Source organism: Varanus komodoensis, unplaced genomic scaffold, assembly GCF_004798865.1.
Source record: "Varanus komodoensis strain SLA01 unplaced genomic scaffold, ASM479886v1 scaffold38, whole genome shotgun sequence".
Taxonomy (NCBI): domain Eukaryota; kingdom Metazoa; phylum Chordata; class Lepidosauria; order Squamata; family Varanidae; genus Varanus; species Varanus komodoensis.
In genome coordinates, this window is record NW_025335909.1 from 4,088,806 (window position 1) to 4,115,219 (window position 26,414).

Here is a 26,414-nt window from a genome sequence, read left to right on the forward strand (position 1 = left end):
CTGACTGAGCAACAGAAGTGATCCATTAGTTTATGAGGGCCAATTCACATCAAAACCTGTTTTAGAGACAATGTGCCAGGAGGCACTCCCAATCTGTGTGGAGAAACAGCCAGATACGTCTGGCCTACCTGAAAATGCTACCCTGAGTGTACACCTTAGAAAATATCCACTATTCCCCCCAGGGCTGCCCACTACAGGACAGGTCTGGTAATAGCATCATTTGTCCATTATCGATTGGTCTCATTAAGGAGTTCCAGGGTTTATTAGTCCTTTCCTGTGCGTGGGTTAGAAAGCCTACATCGTTCTTAGGAACATGATATATATAAAACAGGCACATTGTAAGTCCTTCTGCCCAAGGGCTGAAATTCATTTGGGAGAACCTACAGGGGTTACACGCTTGAGTGGTGACCAGAGGCAAAAGCACAAAGTAGGTACAAAGGCATATTGTAGCTTGACATTCTTACTGCCAGTAATCAAGCCTTAGGGGAGGTGTTACAACCTATTAAGACGGGGAAGCAACTCCACAGAAGCCAGGAAACCAGCAAAGGAGGAAATGGGGTGGCATAGGGGAAAGAAGGATGGCCGTCTGGGGCATGTTTGGTGCGTCAGGATGAAATCCCGAGAGGCCTGGAGGACGCCTCTGGGCCTGAGGCTCTGCCCCTCTGATCAAAAACCTGCACACCCCCATCCCTAGAGCACCTCCCAACCCTCAGAGTCAAATCCTGTAAGACAAATGGCACAGGAAAGTAAGCGCTCACTGTCAAAACGTGACAAGCATAAAACTTAGAAGTGCTCGTGTTCGCATGCATTTCGTTATTTTATCAGCACTGCTACATGCATTACAGGACTGCCAATTTAAAACAGCTCAGCTGTTTATGCAACAATCACCTTGCTGTCATGAGTTTTGAAAAGTCTGCATAATTCATGTATTCCACAGGCACAACAAAAAATTATGAAGGTTTCTACCCTCCAGAGACAAAAAAAACTGCGCAAGTTCACAGCTGTTAATGTGCTATTCTATTAAATATACATGTATGAATTCCTCATTTGTGAAATGCTGGCTGACTACACCACTGGAAACAGAGTTGCTCTGGCTTCTCCTGGAGTCTGGTTGCTTTAATCCAGTCTCTCTAACTGTGCAACAATAAGGGCCTCCCCCCCACCCCCTTCATAGAGGAAAAAGTCTCTCAAGTTTAGCAAAAGCCTAATGAGTTTGTGGCCAGCGGCAATGGGACCGTCACTGCAGGTGTAAGACACAGGGGAAAAGGCCTAAATGAACAAATAATGGGGGGAAGGGGATCATCGGGGAAGCTAGAGATAACTACTGGCCCAAAATAATATCTGACTGATTACACAGTTCAGGTTTCCCTAGCCTGGTACTTTCCAGATGGGCTGGATAGCAACTCTCAATATTCCTAAGCATCTTGGTGCTTCCAGGTGGACTGAGCCTCTGTCCCAGCCATCTTCAGCACTACTTCAGCTGACGGAAGAATCGCTCCATTGCAAAGGTGGGGAACCCACCAACAAAAATTGACTGGAGTAGGGTGAAGTTCACCCCTTGCAAGGACTCCTTTGCTCCAAGGTGCCTTGGAAACGGGAGATCTCCCCTTGGCTCCGATGGTTTTCAACAAGGAGGACTTCCCCGCACTGTTCAAGTTAATAGGAGAAACACTCCATTCACTCAGATTGGGAAAATAGCTTAGCCGGTACCGCAGGGCTGGTCGTGTGGATACAGCCTGGGCTGCAGACACCACATTAGGGAGCCTTTTAAAATTTCAGCCTTGGGAGATAAAAATGCCACCACCTCAAACGTTTCTCATGAATCCCCTGGTCACTCTGCCTGGAACACCAGGATTCCATGGAACAGTTTGGGAATTAGTGCAACTAAGTGGACAACATGATCAGTGTTGCGAGGAAAAAGGCAGCTTCCTAAATTTCAGTATATGCTTCAGCCAACACGTTTCCTGATGATTCCCAGTATTTGGGATTTTTTTTGGCACAGTATTATTATTTAGGCCAAATGAGAATCCTGTTCCATTAGGTATTTCTGCTGAATTCTGTATATCAAAGGCCTTTAATCAAACAGGAATGACTTTGAAAATGAGCTGCCTCAAAAAGACAGAATGCCGAAAGTTTTGTCATATTTCCTCAAATGTAATTTAAGTTACCAAAAACTGATCCTGCCGAGTACCTAAAAATTCTACATTCACTTCAAGTTCCAGTCCCTTTCATGTATCAAGTCAGATGAGTTTATCACTGGAAATTGTCTAATTATCTGAACAGCCTGACTGCTGCTTAAGGCTTTTCCTGCTGAATCAAAGATAATGGCATCTCCACCACATTTCTTTAAAGGGTTATGGTGTCACAAGGGCTCCATGCCCAGCACCTGAAAATGAATTACATTTACCAGTACTAAGTCATCTAGAAACATCTTGAAATGAACAAAGGTCAGCTGTTATGTTTACAGGCTTGAGGAAGTAAGATGCAGACAAAAACAATCTGGCGCAAAATGAAATAATGCTACTACTCCGCCTGCAAAGAATGGCGTTCTGCAATTTAACTACTGAATTTCAGAAGGTCTGGGTTTTGCAATATGCTTGCATGAATCACAATGATAATTTCTTGTGATGATTTCTTTTCACAACAAAATAAGCACCAGAAGATTATGAATAGGTGTTTAGAGGGTACAATTTAAACGGAACAGTTCATCTTTCAAATGTATCAGAGCCATAACCCTTTCCAATTAATTTAATGGAAGGTGTTATTCTTGTTGAGTTTGCAGGCATCTAGTAAACCTATCTTGGAATGGAAAGATAGGGCTTTGGCTCAATCCAGCATGATTTTTTAAAATGTTTCTATGGTACATTTTTAATATGGTAAGGGACAAATCATATACATTTGATTGGTTTTTCATTTGAAGTAGTTATAGTAATACTAGAAGCTAAGACAGTGAGAAATAAATTAAAACATTCACTGGAGAAAGCAGGGGGGCAGTGATGAATCTAGCATCTATTTTCCTTTAAAATAGTCACATGCAGCCCTTTATCAATTGCTTCCAGAGCATTTTATAGCATATTACTCCTTTTCTTAAGTAAGCCTTTTCTAATCTCTTAAGAGATTTCAATTAGTCCTTTAAGGAAACTTCAAAAATAAAACAACAAGCCAAGAAACCGACTTTTCAGCACCATGCAGGCCTGGTGCTCCAACATTTGACAGCGTGTAGAAATCAAGTATTTTCCTATTCTGTAAAAAACCAGGGAAGATAACACTTATCAAAACCTTCTGCCATATTGCTAAAATCACAATCAACTACCCTATGGAAAGAAGAGGACACTGCCAACTACATCCAAAACATATCGGCAACAGCTGCTTCAGCAGTTAAGGCCTCAAGCTTTAAAATTAAGTCCTGGTGGTTAAAAATTAAGCTCCTGATGGGAACTACATTTTACATGAATCCTCATGATTTAAATCACAGTTCTTTGGCTTTTTGGTGATTAGAAAACAAATAGTAATGGCAGAATGAACTGTTGTACACATGCCTGCCACCAAGGACAAGGAAATGAACATTTCTGTTAATCTATATAACTTGTATGTAGGATTTTAATGTAGTTTTCCTACCTGTATATCCATTACTTAGATTAAGTGCCCTTCGGTTTCAGTAATTCACATACTGTTTCTGGCAAATTGTGCAAGCAACCCTGAGCCCCCAGGATATCACATGTAACTAATAGTAAGTCCCCCTTCTGCTCTTACTCTGCACCTAAGTTGGGTATTCACATAAAGATATCTGATATTGAAATAACCAATAATGGAGGAGACTTGCAGACAGCAGCATGGAAACTACCCCACTTGCAAAAACAGCATACAAAGAGCTACTCTGGACAACAGACAACATTCACGTTAAGCATGTCTGAGCTGCCGAAGGAAACAAAACATCCTGAAATATGCGCTATATAACACAAATACCACAAAACAGTCTTGGAGAATGCTCAGCATATAATTCCATACACAGTGGTGTTCCTTGACTAAAAATGGGTAAGAACCTATTTACATCTTTAATTTATCATCTAGGGCTGACTCAGATTAGATTACATCTGAAGTCTCAGTTGAGAGTGAACTGCAGCTTGAAATATGCAACTCAGCCTAACAGGGTTCCGATAGACAAGCTCCTCAAAAATGACAAGGATTTCAGCTCTTGGCCATACAGTGAGAATACTCTGGCTCTAATTTTACCTTGATTCGACCAGCTTTATGATTCAAATGATCTTAACTGAACAGAAAAACGGATCTACAGCTGGGAGACCTCCTGCAGTCATAGTCCACCTCCCCTAAGATCCCCAGATGGTCCTGCAGCCTTCTGCTGGTCCCACCCACTTTCCCATGACCTCCAATTATATGGTGGCTTTCCAGCTTTTGTGAAGTTTTTCCCCCATTCTAAAAAGTCGAAATGCCTCCCCCGAGGCTTACTTATTGGCAGCAAAAGATAAAAGCCAAGATATGCTACTCTTTGGGCTTCTGCCTCTACCCTGCTTTGCTTTCTGACCCTGCTCACCTGCAAGGCAGGCCCTGAAAGCATCTCCAAAATGGAATTTGCCTATTGGGATGAAAGTGCACCTCTCCTGGAGGGCTTGTCAGGACAGACAATACTGAGGTAGATGGGGGGAAAAAAACAGCCTGATGAGGTGTAAGGCAGTTTCCTTGACAATCTCCAAAAACCACCTGTCCAGGCCAAATAGTTCCATCTCCATACCATTCCCACCCAGAAGAACAAAATCAAAAGGCATTGGAAGCCAAATGCTCACAAACACACAGAGACCCCAGCCAAACATCAAGTCTCCCCATCACAGACTGGCATTGGGAAATTAAGATCCATGCTTTGTGGTGATTAGCGTACTTTTTCCCATGCTGTCTTCCAACTGCCACTTTCATTTTATTATGTCTTCAGGGATTTTATCAATGCTGTAGGAAATTAGCATAACTAAGAAAATTAGGTTTAGGCAAAATGATAGTGGAATCACTTATTAAGACAACTATTTGGTGATTAGCATTATGACCTTCATTCATCCAGCCTTTAACTCACTTTAATATTTAATATGCAATAAACGATTAAGCTGCTTTACCATTTCAGTCTGGTACTATGGAATGGACAGAAATAACATTGTCACAGTCATTGAACAGTCTTTCGAGAATACTACAAATGCTAAATACCCCTTCTTTCTTTGTTAGTATCTTAAATGAAGCCATTTCTCACTGGAAAACTAATGCAAACAAGAGAACAAAAATAAGATGTATTTGTAGCTTGGAAGGAAGGAAAGAAGGACAAACAGACAGAAATTTGCTTGAAAGGATAAGACTCCAAGGGAATGCAGTGATCCTATGATGCTCCAATTTCAAAAGCATGCGTCTCTATAGACTATAATTTACAGAGTAGGGATGAATGCATTATAAATACATCAACACAGAGGTAACCTGCCTGTTCTAGAAAACTAGAGTAGGCCCACACAGAGTCTTGGGCAAGCATCATGCCAGTTCAGAGTTAAAACTATATCCTAAAGAACTTTAAATGCAACACTTATTCTCAGCCTTTGCTTTATGTGACAGATGATGCCCTGTATTTTGCGAATTCATACAAAATCAGGGACAAATTGGATCAAATAAGTTAAATAGTCAGGATTAAAGTGTAAGGCATTAGCTATATTCTATCATTCCTAAGTACTGAGTTAAAGAAAGCTTTTCACAAGCGATACCACTGAAGCACTGGTTATGGTGTTGATATAACAAACTAAAAGAAGGAGCGAATCAGTTCTCTGTCTTCTATATTTGAAGATCAGATTCATTACTGAACAATGTATTCAGACCCATTTTTAAATCACTGCAGAGATGTAATGATTCAAATCAGAGATAACTACTGCTCCAAGTGCTAATATAAATTTAAGACAGACTTTGAAAGGGAGGGGAAGCCAGTGGTTTGTGTTGCTGGTCCTAATTCCAAATACTTGCCAAGACTAGACTGATTAATAAAGGCACTTGGCTTTTCACTATTTTCTCCACATATTCGCCATGCAGAAACATGCCATTTTCCACATATAGTGCTGCACAGGTGTCAGTCCAGACAGACTACCTGGTCGGCTAATTTATTTGTGGCTGCAAACACAGGTCACAGTGCCATAAGAAATAAAAACGCACCACCACTGCTATAAGAAATTCTTCACTGTGTGCCCTAAATAGAATTAAACTGTTCTCACTGAAGCCAGTGAAGATTTTACCATTCATTGCAAATAGCAGTGATTTGGTTAATGGTCTAGAGTGGATTATGTTGGATGCTTTTAAAAGGTAGACTTGCAGGATAACATTTTTCCCCTCAAACCAAACTCTTCCATTCATCTTGAAGTATTAGCTGCAAGCACCCTCTCAATTGATTTATCAATTTTCTAAGGTTATTTTGTCTCGCTATTGCTTCTGCAGGCTTGTCTGGAAGCATTATCTACTGAAATGCTATGCTGTTCTTTCAAGCCTAGAGCAAGACTCCATGAATATCAAAATATGCATGTGGATCACCACATCACCCTAGTGTAGTTACCTTCTATTTTTCACATTTAAGCTATTCAGCTTATTTATGCCATTCCCACGTAAGACGGTTGTGTAAAATTACACTTTGAGGAGGGGGGATTAACACACTCAGAAATATTGACTTGTCAGTTCTAAAAACAGCTCTGAGGAGTATCTTTTGTACATTGGGCATCTTATATTACTTATGATAACGGAGACAGGTAAGTTCAAGGAGACTTAAATCTGGACAGGAAATAGCATTGGTGGTGTGTGCATAATCTCATGAACTTTGATACTGAATGCAACATTCAGCTTCTAAGACGACTCAGCTCTCTCTCTCTCTCTCTCTCTCTCTCTCTCTCACACACACACACACACACACACACACACACACACACACACAGAGAGAGAGAGAGAGAGAGAGAGAGAGAGATCTCAACTTGAAAAGACAGTTGGATACTGACTACATGCAGACTTGCTTCTCTTCAGCTTCATCACAGACCTTCTGACAGTGCCCTGGGACTTGACCTGCACAGCCTGATACTACATCTTAAATCCAATTTGAAAACACCTGCTGTTTCAATACTAGCTTGGCATATGGTATGGCAAACTGATGTCTCAGCAGCACAAGCCCACAGATCCTTTAGACTTACTGACCTTGCTGCGTGACTCTGCACTTATGACCAAAAATGTATGCTTAGCACCTGGCGCAGCAGCAGAGATAGGGCTGGGCACATTGAACAGGTTTTCCCGCCTTTAGTGCTCTGTGTAGCTCCTCACCACCCCATGTCATTTGGATCATTTATTCATAACTGTATCATGCATATGATCCATGGTCCCAGCTAAGCTTAAAAGTTGTCTAGAAAAGAACAGGACTTAATCCATTGATCAGTAGAGGCAATAAAAAGGCAGGAAAGCCATCCATTATCAATGCATTAAAAAACCAACAAAAAAGGAGAGGTATATGCCCCTTTCATTCCTTTACTGAAGAGTCCCTAGCCCTTGGCTTTAACAAGATGAAATGATCAGTGTGTCAAATTATCTGCAAAACAATTTTTGTATGGATTGTATAATGAGAAGCTGCAGCATATACGCTGACCATGCACTCTTCAGATCACTTTGAAATTGTCCTATTGACTTTGGCGGGATAACTTCAGAACTGCGGCACTGAAGAGTTTTAGCCAACTGCAGTCTTAGCAATAAAATGTTTTTACTCTTGTGGTCACTGCCAATTTTTTTTAATACAAATCCTCACACCACAAATGCTGACAGCTGAAGGAATGTTTGTGCAAAAGAGTACTTTGGTATATAAACTCAGGGTCCATCAAGTAAGCTCTTTTCTCACAGGAACAGGGAGTCAAAACATGCAGTATTTCATGCTGCTGAAACCAGCACCCCTGCTGTTAAAACAATTCCCAGCTACCGATCAGAAATGCTTCTCAGTTCCTTCCTTGCAAGTCTTTCAAGGAAGGAAGTTCTGTCCTTCCAAGACTTTCAAGGAAGGACAGAACTGTACTTTTGAAGTGAACTGACTAGTTTTGATCTGCTTTTGCAATGTGCCCACGCAACTAAATTCAGGAATCATATCATAGACATGTAAGAGCAACTCTGTTACATAGCTACCCAATACTCTCTGAAATGCAGCCATCTGTCTGTGAAACGTTAGGCAATATTTTGTGTTTCACTGATCATGTCATTAGATATGTCTCTGCTCACTTTTCCTAGAAAAGTCTGTCTATGCTTTATTACAGATTAAATACTCAAGTCACTTTGGACTTCTGATTTTCAAATTCACTACCTCCAAGAAGGGCAAGTCACTGGTATTACCAAAGTGTGCATTGACAGCTATTGATGTTTGCTCTCATGAGTACTTAGTTCCTAAACTCCTAAAAAATTACAGGTCTTTGATATGCAACTTGGAGCAGTAAGTGGCTTGCAAATGCATTAATTTATAAATACAGTTAATACATTTAATTTCTTCTTCAAACTGTAAATTTTTGAGCAAATACACAACCAAGCTGAGAAGTGACACATCTCATAAATATATTATTCAGTGATTAACACCATTGCCTATTCTAGGTTAATAAACAGCTTTCTTACATACTTAATCTTATCATAATGTACTTACAATCTGAAGAATATTCTATCTGTGATGACTGAACAGTTCCTCCCTCAGCTGGCTGAGGAGTAACCAAGCTACTATCAGCCTGAGCCTTGCGGACAAGTGCTGCCAGTGGGTGATCAGGATCCACCACCTTTAAAGGCTGCAAGAAGAAACACACATATCAGAAAAAGATCTTCACAGACGTCCTCACACACCAAACTTCATAGCCTCAACTGACAATCCATCTTTAAAAAAGGGTTACAGGACAGTTTATAAGACAGAAATCAGATTGAAAATGCTCTGGAGAGAAGGGATCACCCTGCATTAGGGATAAAGCTGCACCACTGGACTATTAGCCTCCAATATTAAAGCTTTTTAAAGTTTTAAAAGTATTAATTAGTATTACACAATACTAATTCTGTCACAACCTATCCTGTGAGCCTCATCCCATCTATTTTACACAAACGGTGGAAAAGCACAAACAGTGCAGAAGCAACAGCATTTTTATTGGGACCATCTAAAGAGTGAACAGCTTTGAGTTCGTTAAGGTACTTGATCAGACTGACTGTTCAGCAAGACCAGACTGACTGTTCAGCAAAACCAGAGGAGGAACAGGGAGGAAATGAGAAAAAAATGTTAACAAGGACAAGATGAACATGCCTTGGCATGGAGGAGAACAAGAACACCTGGAAAAACAGCATGCAACACACCTCCATTTCAATTTTAAGACTACTGCAATCTGCAGATAGCAGAGATTATTTTTGTGTACTTAAAATTCAGCTGGAGGAAGAATTCTGAATTCCTTCAAGGCTTCTTCACTGACATTTCAGCTGCTCCTCTTAAGACTTTTGTCTCTAATGGACACACAGTAACCAGCAGTTTTTCTCTGCTACCAAGGCACAAAGGCCTGCTATGGGTTTCTATCTGTGCCCCCATTCATCAGACTTTCAAAGTTTAACACAGGCCTACCATATGTATCCTAGAAATCTGCATAACTGTAGGATAAATTCCTTGAGTGATATCTGCAATTAGTATCAACTGAACATAAAATCCTATTGCTTTACAAAGTGAGCTGACTGCCAGCTTATGTACATACCATATTATCCACAACAACAGTTGCTCAATCAAGCAGATTGACTTATGTTTCACTTTGCACTTTGGGACATCAGAGTCACCTAAATTAACTTGTAACTTCAATAGGAATATGGGTATAATATCTACATCATTTTTTGATGTGTTGGAAAAGATGGCTAAGGTTATAAAACCCTTACAATTCATTCTGAAAGCCCAATGTAGGCACATCTGGGACTGAAGTTCTTTTAATAGCAGCTCCTAAAGCTATATAGAACACTACTTCAAAATTTTACAAAAAGGGTATAATATGGTATTAGGGGCTAACAATGCGAATAAGAGTATAGTAATCATAATCGCATAATGTCCTGTATATCCTGTACTCAGACCCAACAGTTCCATTACCAAAAAGGGATGACATTCAACAAAATATATGGCTCTTGACATCTGGCTAAATACCTTCATAAGCTCTTCAAGTCTATTGCGCTTTTTAGATGCAAAGAGGCTTGGATGCAGGTAGTTATCTCCATCATCGTCATCATCTTCTTGATCAGAATTCCCTGCACATATTTAAGAATTGTATGGTTATGTTTTATATGTTCACAATGACATGAAAAGTACTGGATTATAAAATCTCTAAATGCATTACTGGCTATGAAGATGTATAAATAAATCCAAAATTACAATCAGGTAATCTTCACGCCTTCTAACTGAGGCTTGCCAATTCATGTTTTAGAAGTAGTGTACAGCAGTCTAAACATACTTGGCAACCTACAATCAGCTCCTCCTTCAGCTGTGCTGGCTCATACATGAACCTGAACCAGTAGCTTGTCTAGGAGTGTTGCAATGTTTTCAGTCAAGAATGCAGATATTAAAGCTGTCCAGAAACTTGTTTTAGTAATGGACATAGAAAATTTTTAAATATATTAATGCAAGATGCTCACTGGGATACTGTACACCTGATACACACCAAAGCAAGTTTGAACACCTATATTCGTTTCTTGCATAGTCTCCATCCCACAGGAGTCCCATTGAATCCGCAACAACTCACCCAACCCCTTCAAAACATCCTTATAAAACTGTACTTTAGATCATTTTAGTAACATGAAAAATGTATGTGGCTCAATGTTTCTGTCAAGAAATCTGTCTCAAAGCCAGCCTCTTATACCTTTAGGGCAGACACATCAAAGAGGTGAAGAATGCAATTATAACTTAGGTCTTTTCAAACAAAATTTTAAAGCTAACTTCACTAAATGTTGTTGAAAGTTGGGCTATGCCCTGAGAACCCATCATTCAAACATCTTTAAACTCCTCATAATCATCTGCCAGCAAGCTCCATGGCCTTTGGTAATGACTTGTAACATTTACAACAGGAAAACAGTTCTCTCAACTGTCAGATACCAGAATAATTTAGACAGAAATGCAGAAGCCTACAGCTGCTGCACATCCAATGGCATTTAAAAAGGATAGCTTACTTTTTGCTTCTTTTTTCTTTTCTGAAGGCGCAGCATATCGCCCCTCTTTCATGGCTTTCTGAATAAATTTGTAGTAAGGGTTGAGGTAGTGGTCAAATCGCAGAAAGTCAAACTGAGAGTTCCGAGCTTGTTTTGCTTTCAGCATAATCTCAAACTGGGCCCCCTGCTTGCAGACAAAATTTGCAGTTCGTTCTATGATGGCATGCATTTTGGCTGTTGGTGGCTATGACAAAAAATGGAAATGCTTGTGTTTATTTTCAAGAATTCAATTCATCCAGTTAGGCTAGTCCAGCAAAATCAGCAAGAATATGTATTTATATTATGAGAAATAGAGAACACTATATAGCTTCCAAAACAAGTAATTGGCCTTTAAGATATGAGACTTGACATCCCATATGGTCCAAATACCTACTGGGATTTGCAGAGTCAGAGGGACAGTTCATATGATCAACAAACCATCCTGCAATAAGCCACTGCTTGATTCCCTCTCAAACAAGCCACTTTGCCCAGATTCAGACAACTATGACAAGCCACACTCAGGAAAACGGCTCCTGGCACAGCCAGGAATTAAAACAAGCCACTATACTGGCTGTTTTGATCATGCAAACTAGATCACAGTCTCACTTCAGTCTACTATGAATTCCAGAAACAGGGTGGGCTGGCAGAATGGCACACTGAATTCAGTTTGGTGAGTGGCAAATTGTTCAGGAGTATTAATTACAGATCCAAGCCAGAAAAATTGTAATTAGAGATAATATGGAAAGTTCTGCACTCACAATCACTAGTGTTGGCCATGACAGCCTGAATTTTTCAAAACCGAACCCCCTAGGAGCAAGAGGAGGAAGGTTTCGGACTTGCAGAATCTACTTGGCTATTTATTAGCTCTACCATGCAAAACCTGCCCAGGAAGTTACTTTGAATAGCAGAACGGAATAGCAACCAGTCCTTCACACAGTTTCCACTCCTGGTTACTGTCCTGTCTCTCCTTCCCACCTCTCCCCAGCTTTCTTCATTTTAGCAGTGCATTTTACATTAGCCAAGATTGCCATTATTAACCAGCTGGGCATCAGAGCTCCTTCCCAATCTACTGCAAACCCGGAAAGATCTCAAAGATCCCTTAACTACCTTCTGCCCACCCAATCTACAGCAGTGTGCCATTTAGGAGACAGACATATGCTGTTCAGTTTTTGTTTAATTTTGCACTATGCCAGATCTATTTTCCTTAATGGCATGAAGTGTGGTTTCATTCCCTCTTCCTTTAAAGTTAGCAATTTTAAAAAAGACACGATGCTAGTGAAATTGGATAGCAAAATGAGGCCATTGCATAATGTCCTCTACACAGTTGGCAGATTTTTCCATCAACAGCTTCATAGTTTATTCTGATGCTGCTGCTCAGCATTACTCCAATTACGCAGTTATTTTAAAAAGCAACAGGGCAAACAATATTTAAGGTAAGAAAAGATGAGATCATGAATCACATGCATATATCTGGCTCAAGGACAAGTTGGAAATGGCACATTCCTGTGATGTACCTGCGCATTTGTAACAAGATGAGAAAACATGGCAGTAAATTATCTTCAGACTGACAGAATGACCTCCCAGGCAATCTTACGTGGATAGTTATGATCACTGATACTAATGATGCAACGAATGAAAAATGTCTTCCATTTTAAATACAGGCATGATAATGGGATGTGGGTAGAACCCAGACTATAGCAGACTTCTGCAACCTGATGCCTTCCAAATTTTTGCATATTAAGATTTTAAGCACGTAAACCTCACACTTACGCTGCTTCCAATGCACTAGTGACTAATGTATGAACTGACATGAAAAGGCAGAAAATACAGCAAGAGACCATGACTCTATGGCAGCGTCTCCTGACCTGGTGCCCTCTAGGACCTTTGAACGGTACCCCCTCGGTATTCATAACTGTCGGCGGCTAATGGGAATGGGATCTGGAAAGCATCAGGTCAGGGAAGGCTGCTCTGCAGAAACTGATGTGGGTTCAGACCAGGCAGAGTCATCCAATTCCACTGCCCAAGCACTAACTCCACTTCTTTTTCAGCAAAGCAAACTTGTATCAACAGGAGATCAAACAAAGCATCATAGCAAAACCATGGCACAGGGCTGCCAGCAGAATACCAGACAGCAGAGCTGTCCTTATCAGTACAGAAGCAGAAGCCTTCAACGCCTACCCAAACTACCCGACAGCAAATGTACATTCCATTAACTGTGGAACCCAACACATGATTCACTCTTTTAATCCAATAAATCTTTTAAATTAAGGATTCATCAACATATTTTTAAATCTATTTCACATTGTTAAGCTGTTTCATGCCGTTCAGGGAGACAACCTAACAGCATGCTAATGCTTTAAGGGAGATAATTATATTGGCAAAGAATCCACTTTGCAAGGTGTTTAACGCAGTGGCATTTCTGAACATGCATTTTGCATTATTTCATGTATCCAAGAGGACCATCCTTCCCAAAATGGAGGAAATTGCTGATTCACTCTTCCTTCCTCTCAAGTTAAATAGGAGGCGTGACTCAGTGTAAAAGAGAACCCTGCTACTAAACATTCCCACTATTTCCCTTCCTAAGTGACCATTTTGCATTTGCCTTTGATTGGAATGAAGCAAGTCCAAAGCACTGAACTTAAGCAGGAATACAAAGGTGAGCCTCTTTCACGAGAATGATTCTGCTGAGCCTCTATGTCTGGAGCACCTGAGCGATCCTCACACTTAACACAAAAGATATCCCAGAATGACAAACCCTGGGGGAGCCCAGCGGGGAAGAAGCAAGGCCAGAGCATGCAATCATGCAGATACCACACGCAGACTCCTCTAGGGCAGGAGATACATATTAGAAAGCAAAGGAAACCCTTACCAGTTCCACGTCAGAAGGTACATTCAGTCCCAAAGGGGCAATGAAAGGCTCTTCATTTTCTTCTGACTTTTCTGGCTTGGACATAGCAACTACAAATTAAAAAGATGTTGTGTTAAAATACAATCAGAAGACAGCACATACAAAACACATGCATACTTCAAACTAGACAGCCACATTTCTATCTGTGTCCATTTATGTATTATGCACCTATTTTGCTTAGCAGCTTCTGTTTACTTGGTTAGCCAGGCATCCTCAGAGATGCTTAAAATATGGCTTGCCATTCTGACTGACCATACAACACGTAGCATAACAAGACATTTTGCAAAGATTTGCGATGAATTGGAGATATTCGCTGCAAATGCTCTATGCTAGTTACAGTGAAGCAGCCTGCCAGTGCATGTGGTTCAGGGGATCAGAACCAACTGAGAAGACAACACGGCACAGCACTTAGAGAGCAGTCATGGTATTCCCCAACAGTTGAAAATCAAATCTTTATGGAACCGATAAGTCAAGCTAAGTTCAACACCTATTGTTATTTGCATTCTTACTTAAACATACGCTTATATCTTGTGAACTGTAAGCCAAAGGAAGCTTTTGAAGGGTCCTTCTCTCATCTGCAAAGCACAAGCAGTCTGTGCCAATCTAAAATCAGAGGGAAGATAGAACACTCTGATCGCTTAACAAAGCGTCCTCCCTATCCTCCCTTTTCCAGCTTCCTGTGGCTTTAATCATAACTAATATAGCACCTCTTATTCAGGATTTTTAACATCCTAATAAATACATAGAAGGAAAATGAAACCAATAATGAAAACGCTATTTTATAGACGTGGTTCTGACAAAGTTATACTGTTCTAAAGGTGATTTCTGACTTAAGCCACGTGGGTCATCACACTGAAGTTCTTATGTACAAAAAAGTCCCCCTCAGGCTGTAACACAGTGGCAGATATTGCAAATCACACTAATTCTTATGACACATAAAATCAAAGGGCTCAGAACACCTAACCTTATAAATGACCAAAGCTTAACAGGCAAGTGTTCCGTACAGCAGAGTGCTGAATCTGCTCTTTGTCCTAAACCGGCAGGGACAATTCAACAACTGCCTACCCTTTTCCAATATTTTCAAACATTTCCTGCAAAACTCCTTTTCTACCTTTTTCTGGAACAAAAGCATATTTGGGAAAACACTTTCAGGCAAACAAGTTCACTGCAGGGGACCAGTTTTAATAATCTGCCTTAAAAATATTTCATTCCTTCCAGTGCTGCTGAAGACTCAAAAGTGCACTATGAGGGCTGATGGAACTATGATTCTCACCATAACCGTAGTGTTAAAAGCATTCAGAATGTCTCAAGGAACTGGAAGGAAACCTCACACATTAATTGTTGGAGTGACTGTTACTCTTTGAGATTCTGATTTGTTATTCTCAAGTATGATTTAGAGAACTTAAACTGCCTACATAAAAAACCTGGTCACCCGCCCACCACCTCCCCATTTATTTTAATTGACAGTTAGGGAAAAAACAGGGCTCTTATTCAAACCTGACAATCATCTCAGAGATTTTTTTGTTTCTGACTTTAGCAGAGCATATTTCTCCACTAAGAATTGCAATTTCTGACTGCAGGCAAACACTTTCAGTTAGGAGATGATGCTTAAAATTGCCACCCACTTGGAAGTGAGAATCAACCCAGAAGACTTCTGTAAAATGCAAGGAAGTTGATTATATATTTCATTTCAAGTCAACCAGGTGCCTCTGCGAACCCCACAAGCAGGACGCAAACAGTTACAGCACCCACTGCTTTCTCATTTTTTCAAGTGAGTCATATACAGAGACATACTACTTCTGATGCTGGAGATAATATATAACCATTGTAATCCCCTTCTGTAAGTTGATCAAGACGCCAGCGGAAAAGCAAGATAAACCATCCAGCCAACAAACTACTAAGCAACACCCAACAATCAGGATGCACAACTACACAAAGCACACCACAGTATGGAGTGCTGCCATGTCCACTCTGTTTCCTTTTCTCTATCTCCCAGATAAACACAACTCAGAAAAAAAGTCCACACCTCCCACTTCACCTGGCAGCCTCTTCTTAGAGGAACCCATCTCTGGTGAGTCATAGCAGGAATCCACAGAAAACAATTTGGCAGACATTGGCTTTTGTACACAGACAACACTTGGTGAACACAGTGTTTTGTACGAAGGACTTCAGAGGTTCATGCACCTTCAATCATTATTCTTCCCAGATCTCCAAAAGAGTTCACTCTGAGAAGTAGGAAAGCACTGCTTTCTGCAGAAAAGGCACTTTCCTGGTGAATCCACGAATCTTCCTACCTTTTGCTTTTGAAGGCTGTTCTTCTTCCTCAGTGGGTTCTGAAGGATCATAATAATCACTACTGTATGTGAACCCCACTGCATTGTAGGTACCATCTTCTGCCAAAGCTTCACTCAGCCTCTTATATTCTTCCTCTTGAATAAAAAGGCAAGATTCAATTAAATAATGTCCAGGTTTTCGTTACGGGTCACTGTTTTGTTTAAAGTATGTTAAAGTTTTAAGCCTGACATTCAAGAACAAACATTACAGCAAATTCACCACAAGGGTCATCTGTGGTCACTTAGACTCCTGCCAACCCAAAGGGGCAGAAGGCATGTGGTTTGGGATGATCATTCCTCTCCTGCTGAGATAGGTGTCTTAAGAGTTACACCAGTCTACTTGAAACAAAGAAAAAGGCACAAACGTTTCATTGATACAATACTGCCAAAGAAGAGCAGTTTAAAGTGTCTCAATTCTCAGTCTGCCCTCAAAACTCGGGCAATTTCTGTGTGGCTCTACATATAAACTATCCTGAGGTCCTCTCAGATACGCAAAGACGCTTGTTTTTCGAATCCACTGGGTACTGTCAAAATAATATCAGAAAGAGTGAGTATATAATGAGTGGGAACATTTTTTAATAAAAAAAGAAAAGTTACTTTAAAATTTTAAAATTCAATGTGTTCTAACTCAGGAAGTTGTCCTCAAGCAATACCTTGCCTTGCCTCCTCCTCAAGCAAGTCCGTACGCAAGGCTAAATACCTCTCTTCATCACAGAGGGCTTCTATTCTAGCTTCCTCTTCGGATAATTGGTAATCTCTGTTCCATGTGGAATATTCAGCATCGTATTCAGAAAGGTCATGCAGGTGACCACGGCCATCATACCTGCAACATGAAAAGCATGGTCAATGAAAGAACTTTGGGCTTTAGTTTCTGCCACGACACAAATACTTACCACAAACAAGTGGGGAAAATCACATAAGATGTTATATTACGGGTAATTTAATCTGACTAATCTCCCATTTCATTTAAATTGAACACACACACACACTCTAAAAATCTGAGTTCCCCCTTAAAGGTTGAGTATTACAATTACAGGCAAAATATCTGAGTAGTTAAAGAGGAATCAGTTCCTTCAAAGTTCTTACCGTTTATGGTTCAACCATTCAACACCCTTGCCAAAATACTTTTTTTTTCTGGAAAGGCAAATAGCTTACATTTACACAAACCCAAATACATAAATACCTATCCGTAAGAACCAAACGGTCGCAATTTCCTCGCTTCTTTCTGCTAGTGTCGAACTCTCAGGAGAAATCTTCACCAAAGAAACTTGCGTCCATTGGAGGTAAAATCATGGCTAGGCTCGGCCCCTAGCCATACGGCTGAGGAAAGAAGTGCTGGGTTATGTGATAGAGAGACACACATACAAAGGAACAGTAACATGTGTGTAATTTAAGGAGGTTTCAATAGAAGGTACAATAATAATGCTCAGGCATACAAGCCTCCTCAGTGGTTTGCTCTGGACTTAATTATTTGTCTGGTCATTGCTAGCAAATAAGACTCTTCTTCATGAAAGAATATTTCTGTAAACTGGATTGCCACAATTGTATAAGTTGGTAGGTGATTAGCAGGCATTCTATGGGCTAATGATTTCTGTGCAATTTGTGAGAGGCTAGTTTAATTTATTGAAGAGGTCTAAAGTATTAATCTAGTCTTTGTGAGCAGGCAAAAGCGAGCTGACAGAAATAAGATGGTAAATTCCTCCACTGTGAATTGATACCGCATACTAACTTACTTTGGGAGCCTTGTTATTTAAAAAAACACAATTGGCAAAGTATTTCTAAGAGGCCAGCCTTGCTAATTAATATGCATCTTCTGGCAGGTTTTTTTTGTTGAACAGCTCAATACCAATTTTACTTCAGACAGTCAACACTCCTAGACTGCTCAAGATAAAGAAAATATGCAGTTCTAAAGATAAGGATCAGCACAGGAGTGGAGAATACTTCAGCCACCTCCATCACATTTTAGGTACCTGATGAATGTCCTACTTAATAGAAACAAGTTTAATACTATGGATGAAAGAATGTCCATAAACCTCCTTAATTTACAAATGTAGATTGTTTAAAGATCATAAGCATATGTAGAATTTGCTGCAACCATTTTTTCCACAGCTGATTGATTCCAGACTATAAACTGTCCCATACATGAACTCCCTGCTACAAAATATTACAGAAAAATGTAAGACACTTGAATTTAAACTGCTATTGAAATTGGTTAGCATGAAGCTGAGTTCTCTAAATCAATTCTCAGTTTAGTATCTCAAAAGTAATCCTACAAAAGAAAAAAGAAAGAAATTTGTTTGGCTATATGCTCAAAAACAAGACATTATTTAGTATCTCTAGCATTTGCCTGTATTCAAAGATTTATTTATTCATTTATTCATAGAAAATTCATTTTAAAGGTCCCACAGAAAATTACTTCCCTCATACTTTAACTTCTAGAAGGAATATTGCAACGTGCAAATTAATTTTCAGTTTGGGGCCTGGAATCATGTCAACTGACAAAGTTTGTATAAACAGAAATGGAAGAAGCAAACACTTACAATATGCCACATACTCCTTTTCAAACCAAAGCTATTCAGACTTTCCTGCATTAAAGAGTATTGGGATTCCAGCTCTTCCTCAGTCATTTCAGTTTCATTTTATATTAGTATTCATGAGAAAGTTCCTACCTACCCCATCACTAAAACTGCAGAGACACAATAAGCCAATCCTGGGACTATCCAGGCACAGGGGAAATGAAATCCATCCAACCACAAGCACAAAGCTTTGTTCTATTTATACACTTTGGCTTCAAACAAAAACAAAAAACCCTACTATGAGAAACATATACAAGGAACATAGAAATCATCACCTAAACACAGCTTTCCATTGAACTATGAGTTACTATAAGATCCTGATTCTATATTAACTGTTAGTCCACTAACTAAAACACAGTGAAAACCATTTTTTGGCAGCAATATCAGTCACAGAATCTTAAGGATTTGCTGACATGCACAGCAGCTCCAAAATCACCAGAAACAGAATGAGCATAATAAAACAGCTAAAACATTTCACTGGTTTAAGCCCCTGTTCAACCATGAAGCTAACAGGGAAATTTGGAGGCAGTCACTATACTTCAATCAAACCTGTTTCACAGAACTGTTACAAAGATGCCACTCAGAAAGCCTTTGTAGGAAGTTAAGCAGAAATCATAATAAAAGAATATTTCTTAATAGTGACATGGGGAAGTGAAGCATTCCAAGCATTATTTTGGAAGGGGACTGAAACACTATCAGCAACTCTGGGTTTAATTATAGAATCCATTAATCTTGCCTACATTTTGACAAGCCTTGTTGGAAGTTAGGATGGAATGACAGAGAGCAGAAAACACTGTGCACAACCCAACGAAAGCCAGAAAAAGCCACAATGTATAATAAATTGCAGGATTACCTAACTACTAAATTCATTTAAAATCCAAAGGAAAATCAGTCCAGTTTTTTTGCTTTCTTGGAGGTATCTTTTTAAAAATGCTAGTTTTCCTCCAGTTTTAATGCAAGTCCTTATGAAGTTTGGTTTGAAAAGGAGATTACTCCAGCCCCAGATAGAGACACGCCCCACTCCTACAAGGGGGAGGGGGTCAACAACACAGTAACTCTCTGCCAGGAAGGACGGGAACATTGGGGAAGAAAGGAGAGCCAGCAGCCCCTAGTTACTAAGCCTAGACTATCTACAGGCAAGTCTTAGACCTACACAATAAAAATATCTCCAAATTTCCAATTGGCACCTCTGCACCTTTATTAACAGCTCTACACACATGAATGGAGCAGGAAAAGCTATATGTGTCTCCCCATCCATCCTTCTTCGGCTCTACTATATTTATCTTCACAACCAATTTTAAAGAACTTGCTATGTTGGCTTGATGTATCAAATACATGAAGGGATTCAGATGCACTCTGAAGACTAACAGATTTACAGCAGCGTGATCTTCCATGGCCTAGAACCCATTTCAGCAGATATACTTCAGCTGGAAGATGGGCGTGGTCTTAATTTCCCTTTGGTTGCTGCTAATGCTTTTGGGTTCAGGTGAGCTATTTTAGAGATGCAGTAAAAACTTACTCCACAATAAATCTGTTAGTCTTTACTGTTGCATGTTATTTGTTTTGGTATCACAAAAAGTGACAGCAAAAGACATCCCACACCAACCCAAAAGTAGCAGCAGGGAAATATCGTTACTACAGGGCCAAGGAACCTGGTGTCCTTCCAGATATTTTGAATGACAACTCCTACAATCCCCGATTATTGAGACTGACAGGTGTTGTAATGCAAAACATTTGGAGAGCACCCAGTTGCCAAGTCCTGCTTCATTAACACCAGCTAGGCCTCCACAAACTCAGCAGCTGTCGCATGGTACCTTAAAAAGCCCCAAACCTTTTCCATACAATCCATTACTTGCTTACTCAGAAGCAAAGCACCACTGCATCTAACGTACATTACAAATTTTCAGCTAAGCCGGCAGAGGATCATAGCATCCATATTTGCACTCTTACTGTCAGTTTGGATCCCCCCCCTCCAAAAAGATCAAGACTGCTACCTGCAATCCTGGGTGGAAGTGAAGGGCCTACTACCAGTATTACTACCATTATCACTTCAGACCGGCCTTTCCAGCCGTCCTTTCTCCCGCCGTTCGGTCTCCCGCGTCCTGCTTGGCAGAGGGTCGCTCCAAACATCCCCTGCCACCCCCACGTCATTAAAAAAGGAATAAAACAATGACAAGAGAAGCGATAGGCGGGCGGGGGTTCGTTAGCACCGACCTATCGATCATGATGGAGGAGTCTCCCATCCAAGGGATGAGGTGGCGGCCTTGCTCCTGCTGCAGCGCCTTCTCGTCGTCGCGAAACAGCTTGCAAGCGTAGCCGAAGACCAGCAGCTCCACGCGGCCGCTGCCGCCGCCACCTTCGCTGCCGCCGCCGCTCGGACCCCCGGCCGCAGCGGGCAGCGTCCCCACGCCGCCAGCCGACAACATCGTGCGCGGCGGCAGCGCCGCCGGGCCGGCCTCCGCCGCCGCCGCGCTCGCCCGCCCGCCGTACATCGCCGAGGGACCGCGGCCCGTGCCCCGCGGGCGAGGGGGGCGCTGGCTGCCTCGCTCGCGCGCTCGCACCGCTGCCGGGCCCTCCTCACACCCGCGTCGCCGACCAACGCCCCACGGGCCCTTCCAGCGTCGCCATTGCCCGCGACAAAATGGCGTCCCGTCTCCTTCCGGCGGCTGAGGCGGAAGCTGAACCCGCCACGACTGAGTTTAAAGGCAGATGCGCGTTCTTCCCCTACCGGTAGATTCGTCACCATCGAGGGAGCGCGGACTGTAAAAAGAATCGGTGCGAAGGCTTTGCTTTCCAAGCTCTCTGAGAAAACAGGGAATGTTTTGTTCTTAAAATAAAGGGAATTCCTAAAGAAAAGATTAAGGGGAAAGGGAGGGCGAGCGGTGTCGAAAGTGTCGTCGCGAATCGTTAGGCCTGACAGGCTTGTATAAGCTTTGGGGTGGTGAGAGGAAGGACACGTGGTATAGAGATAGACCCTAAATAAAGGGAAGAGGAGTGCCAAACCTCGACTGATCTAACGCCTGGACTCCAGCTCCTATCTATCTATCTATCTATCTATCTATCTATCTATCTATCTATCTATCTATCTATCAACATTTTTATGTTTTATCTATCTCCCCAGCCAGGCTAGGGTAGGAGCTGTAGTACAGCTTAGCTGGAGGATATCTTGTGGCTCAGTGCAAGTGTGTTTAGGCTTGCTGTCCTGGCTCAGTGCTATGAAGACTGGAAATGGCTTGCTAGAGTTTCAGGCAGGAACCTTTCTGACTGCGTACCTATATCCACGTACCTGGAACGATGCCCCATTCAACTCAGTGGACTGCACCACTTTCTGATTGAAGGAGCGCGCCAGTCTAAATGTATCATTGTCTGCTCAAATACAGGATTTACCGGGTGAGGTCACACGTTGGTGCAAGCAACCCTGCGAGTGAGTGAATCGCGGGAGAGTTCACTGCAGCCCATTGAACTCATTGGAAACTGCTCTTGAGAAGACATGTATAGGACTGCGCTACAGGAGAGCAAGCCTAAACACGCTTGCAAGGAAGACTAAGTGAACACAGTGGTGCTTAGTTCCATGTGAATGTGCAAAGAGTTACACTGGCAATCTATGCAGATCTGTACTGAAAGGAGGGGGAGTCTATGTTTTTATGGAGTAGTCAATTCATTGACTAAAAGTCGGTGAAATCAGTTGCCTGAAAACTTTTTGATCAACTACCATTGCTAACAGTAATTTGGAGTGTGGATATTAATTCTGTTACTATCTGCTGTTTGATTAATCATTAAAAATGATCAATAGTAATACATATTTTAAATATCAGTTGTTTGATTAATCAGTAGCAATTGTCATCCATCTTTTTATAAATGGACAGATGTATGAAATTAATTGGCTAAACATTTCAGCTCAGAAAGAGGCAGTTTCTCTTCAGTTGAATAAAGGGAAAGCAGCTGGGGAATTGCATGCAAACCCAAAGACAGCTGTTCACATAAGAAAGTTCATTCATCTATGGTGACCATATTCATGAAAGCCCTTTAAAGTGTCTCAGCTCTTCCAGGTATAAGCCTGTAGCTTCCTTAATGGATTTATCTTGTATTTGTTCTTCCTCTTCTACCTTTGACTTTCCCCTAGCATGATTTTCTTCTCCAAAGAGTCTAGCCTTCTCATGATGAGCCTGAAGTACAACAGTTTCAATTTCATCAATTTTGCTTCCAGGGCAAGTCCAAACTTTATTTGATCTAGATTCCACTATTCCTTTTGATCCAGGATGCGCGCAAAGCTCTGTTCCAGCTTCATGTTTTGAATGCATCAGTTGTCTTCCTGACAGTTTTCTTCACTGCCCAGCTTTTATACCCATAGATGTTGATCAGGAAAATGATAGTGTGATGAGTTTTGGTCTTCGTCTCCAGTGAAATGTTCTTACATTTGATGATCTTTCCTAGTGCCTTCATTACTGTCCTTCCAAGACTCAATCTTTATCTAATTTCTTGGTTGCAGTCTCCATTTGAACTGATGATTGAGCCAAGGTGCCCAGTTACATCATTGCTGATATAAAATTTGTGTTTTTCTTCAGTAGTCATAGTTTTTGCTACTTAATGTTCAGCTGCATTCCCACCTTTGCATTTTCTTCTTTCACTTTCATTAGAAAATCAGGTCATGTCCTTAGTAAAAGCTCTCCCATCAATTTTACACGTAAGAGAAATAAATTTGAGCTTCAAAAGTAATTTTATTTGCCTTGAAAGTAGAAGTGGTGGGAAAATTTTTACAAAGGACACAACCTGTTTAATCAAATCTTAGTTGATTAATGATGTATTCTAGTTACTTTACTGGTACATAAATGTAAAATAAACAAGCAAATTGTAGTTAATTTTTCAAAGCTGTTTTTAGGCATGCTTTTAGCTAGAAACCCACCCAGAGCTGTTTCTAAAGATCATCAATAAGACCTTTTCCATCCTAAAAGAGATGGCAAACAAGGATAAGGACAGGAGGAGGAAAAATGCAAAGCTCTAAGGCCAATTATTAAAGTGACTGTTCTTATCACAACCAGCTAGGATGGAAACAGTTCAGGTAGCCTGATGAAATGATTGCTGGTGTGGTGACAGCTGGGAAGAGACAAAAGCCAGTCACAGTGCTCTTGTTTCCCTTTGCTCTACTGCCTGGCAGACAACATGATTTCTTAGTCTGTCGATGATGCACAAGGCTGTCAAACTGGTCTCATCTCAGATGAGACAGTCTTTCCTACATGAAGAGTAAAGGGAGATGGCTGTTTCAAGATGGGGATGACTTTCTACTGAAAAAAACCCCTTTCTCACTTTTTTAATGAGTACTTGTTGTAAAAAGCAAGGCATCATTGTGATTTGTGGCTTGAAAAGAAGAAAAAGGGGCAACCAAAAGGATTAGGAAGTGGAAGCCCCTCTCCTCCAAGTGGTTACAGTTTCTGGGGTTATTTGGTTTAGAAGACAGGCCAGTAAAAGGTGACCTAAAAGAGATGCAGAAATGTATGCATGGTGGGGAAAATGGTCACATGGAATGTTTCTTCTGCTTCATAGAAGAACCTGGGTCTATCCCACAAAACAAAGGTGGCAGTCACAAAATGCAATGACGGCCACCAACTTGGAGGTGGGGGGATCAACACATTAATGAGGAGAAGGCTGTCAGTAGCAAGATACTGTCTCCAGGTTCAGAAGCTGTGGAATGCCCATCTCCGGGGAATAAAACTAGGAGGAGACCCTGGCCTTCAGGTTCTGCTTTTGAGCTTCCCAGAGGCATCTGGGCAGGCAATAGAAACCTGATGCAACAGTATTAAGTCCAATCCAGAAGGGCACTTCTAATGCTGTTAATAAATGGAATGCAGTCAATTTCAATGGAGCTCTGTACTCTGTTACAAGGTTTTCCTTTAGAAGCAGTCTATCTGATTAATGGATTAAATGTGGCCTTAGATGGACCACACGCTGTGTTTGCCTGGACTGCAAGTACCAGAATCCTATTTTCTCATGGCTGGCTGGCCCCGACTGGGTTATCCCAAACACTTTTGGAGATGTACACGGCCAATCCCTTTGCATTAACTGACATTCAGGTCGCTCATAGCCTCTTCTCAAGGTTCGGGTAGTGCCCTGCAGTTAAAGGACTTCATTCTTTATTTAAGGATTGTAGGATTAGAGGCTTTGCCGTTGGCACAGAGCTGCAGAGGTGATGTCTCTTTGCATTTAAGGAAGCCTGCCAACAGTGTGTGTTTACCTAAGAATAAATCTTCATTTGCCCTTGAGTGTTTCTTCTACAGCTCTTGTCATATGCTGAATAATATTGCCTTCTCCTTTGGAAAATATGATTAGAGGATGGCAGCTGGGAGGAGGATGGCAGCTGGGAGGAGGGAAACAGTATGACCTCACTCCCAGGCTTTGAAGTAAAATTGAAACACGTTCTATTTTGCTGCTCGCCACTTCCCCGGGAGTGATGGATGAGGTCCCCTAGCTAACTTCCCTGAGACATCCAGGAAACCATCCAGCAATCGGCCGTTGAAGACATGGAGTGAGTGTGGCTGGCCGGGGGACTCCAGAGAACCAGATGCAGCCTGCAGGTTTGTGGGCTTGGCCTACAAGCTTGGGACTGAATGGCCCTGGTCAATGGACCATTGATAATTATAGTTTTGCAGGCGCAAGTCAAAATGCAGGAGTTGCCCTTCCCCACTGCTGCTCCGCCTAAATGTGCTTCAGATGGCTCTTCAGGGATAGATTTGGGGTGCACATGAGCTGGCAAGGATGGGAGAGTTCTATTTTGCCAGCTTTTTGCTCCTCTAGATCCATCTCCATGGGGTTTTCATTTATTTTATTTATTTAGGGAACTTCTATGCCGCCCTATTTGCCGAAGCCTCGGGGCGGCTCACAGACATAAATATCATATAAAACAATATAATTTAACAGTATAAATTAAGTCACCCTGGCCAAAGAAAAAATAAATATTAACAATTAAAATAACGTTTGAATAAAAAGGTCTTCGCCTGGCGCTGAAAAACAAATGACGGCACCAGGCGGACCTCTCTGGGGAGCGCATTCCATAGATTTTTGAATTGCTTTGGTTTCTTGGAATGTCCCTTAAAAACCTACCTTTGTGAAGATTTTTTGTAAATGGACTAGATATTCCAGCAGCCTGAACAAGCAAGACAGCTTCCCTGCTCTTAGAAAGGTTATTTTGGATGGAAAGGGGATGAACTTTCAACTGGAACCAGCAAAATAATAGTTACCTGCCTTGCCAGGGCCGGGTTTTGCAGGGCGGTGATGCAAGGGACTCCCTCAGAGTGAGAGTATTACATTTATATCCTACCTTTCTCCCCTTGCAAAGTCCAAGGTTGGCTACATGCAGTTCCCAGGTGGTCTCGCCTCCAAGTGCAA

At 41.3% G+C, this 26,414-nt stretch overlaps 1 protein-coding gene across 6 annotated transcripts in view; it reads right to left on the reverse strand.

The window, feature by feature from the left end:
- LOC123028754 (splicing factor SWAP) overlaps positions 1–21,389 on the reverse strand; it is an 83,369-nt gene extending 61,980 nt beyond the window's left edge. For 2 of the 6 annotated variants that reach the window (XM_044440969.1, XM_044440968.1), the window contains exons 1-7: positions 21,249–21,389; positions 17,112–17,281; positions 16,420–16,554; positions 14,087–14,175; positions 11,200–11,422; positions 10,184–10,284; positions 8,678–8,813 (exon numbers count right to left, since the gene is read on the reverse strand). In XM_044440969.1, coding sequence (XP_044296904.1) covers positions 8,678–8,813; positions 10,184–10,284; positions 11,200–11,422; positions 14,087–14,175; positions 16,420–16,554; positions 17,112–17,281; positions 21,249–21,277 — 883 coding nt within the window. In that variant the 5' untranslated portion in view covers positions 21,278–21,389. Of the gene's footprint in view, positions 1–8,677; positions 8,814–10,183; positions 10,285–11,199; positions 11,423–14,086; positions 14,176–16,419; positions 16,555–17,111; positions 21,229–21,248 lie in introns of those variants that run through there. The other 4 variants (XM_044440971.1, XM_044440970.1, XM_044440973.1 and 1 more) reach the window with 3 other exon arrangements.
- Positions 21,390–26,414: the final 5,025 nt, after the last annotated feature.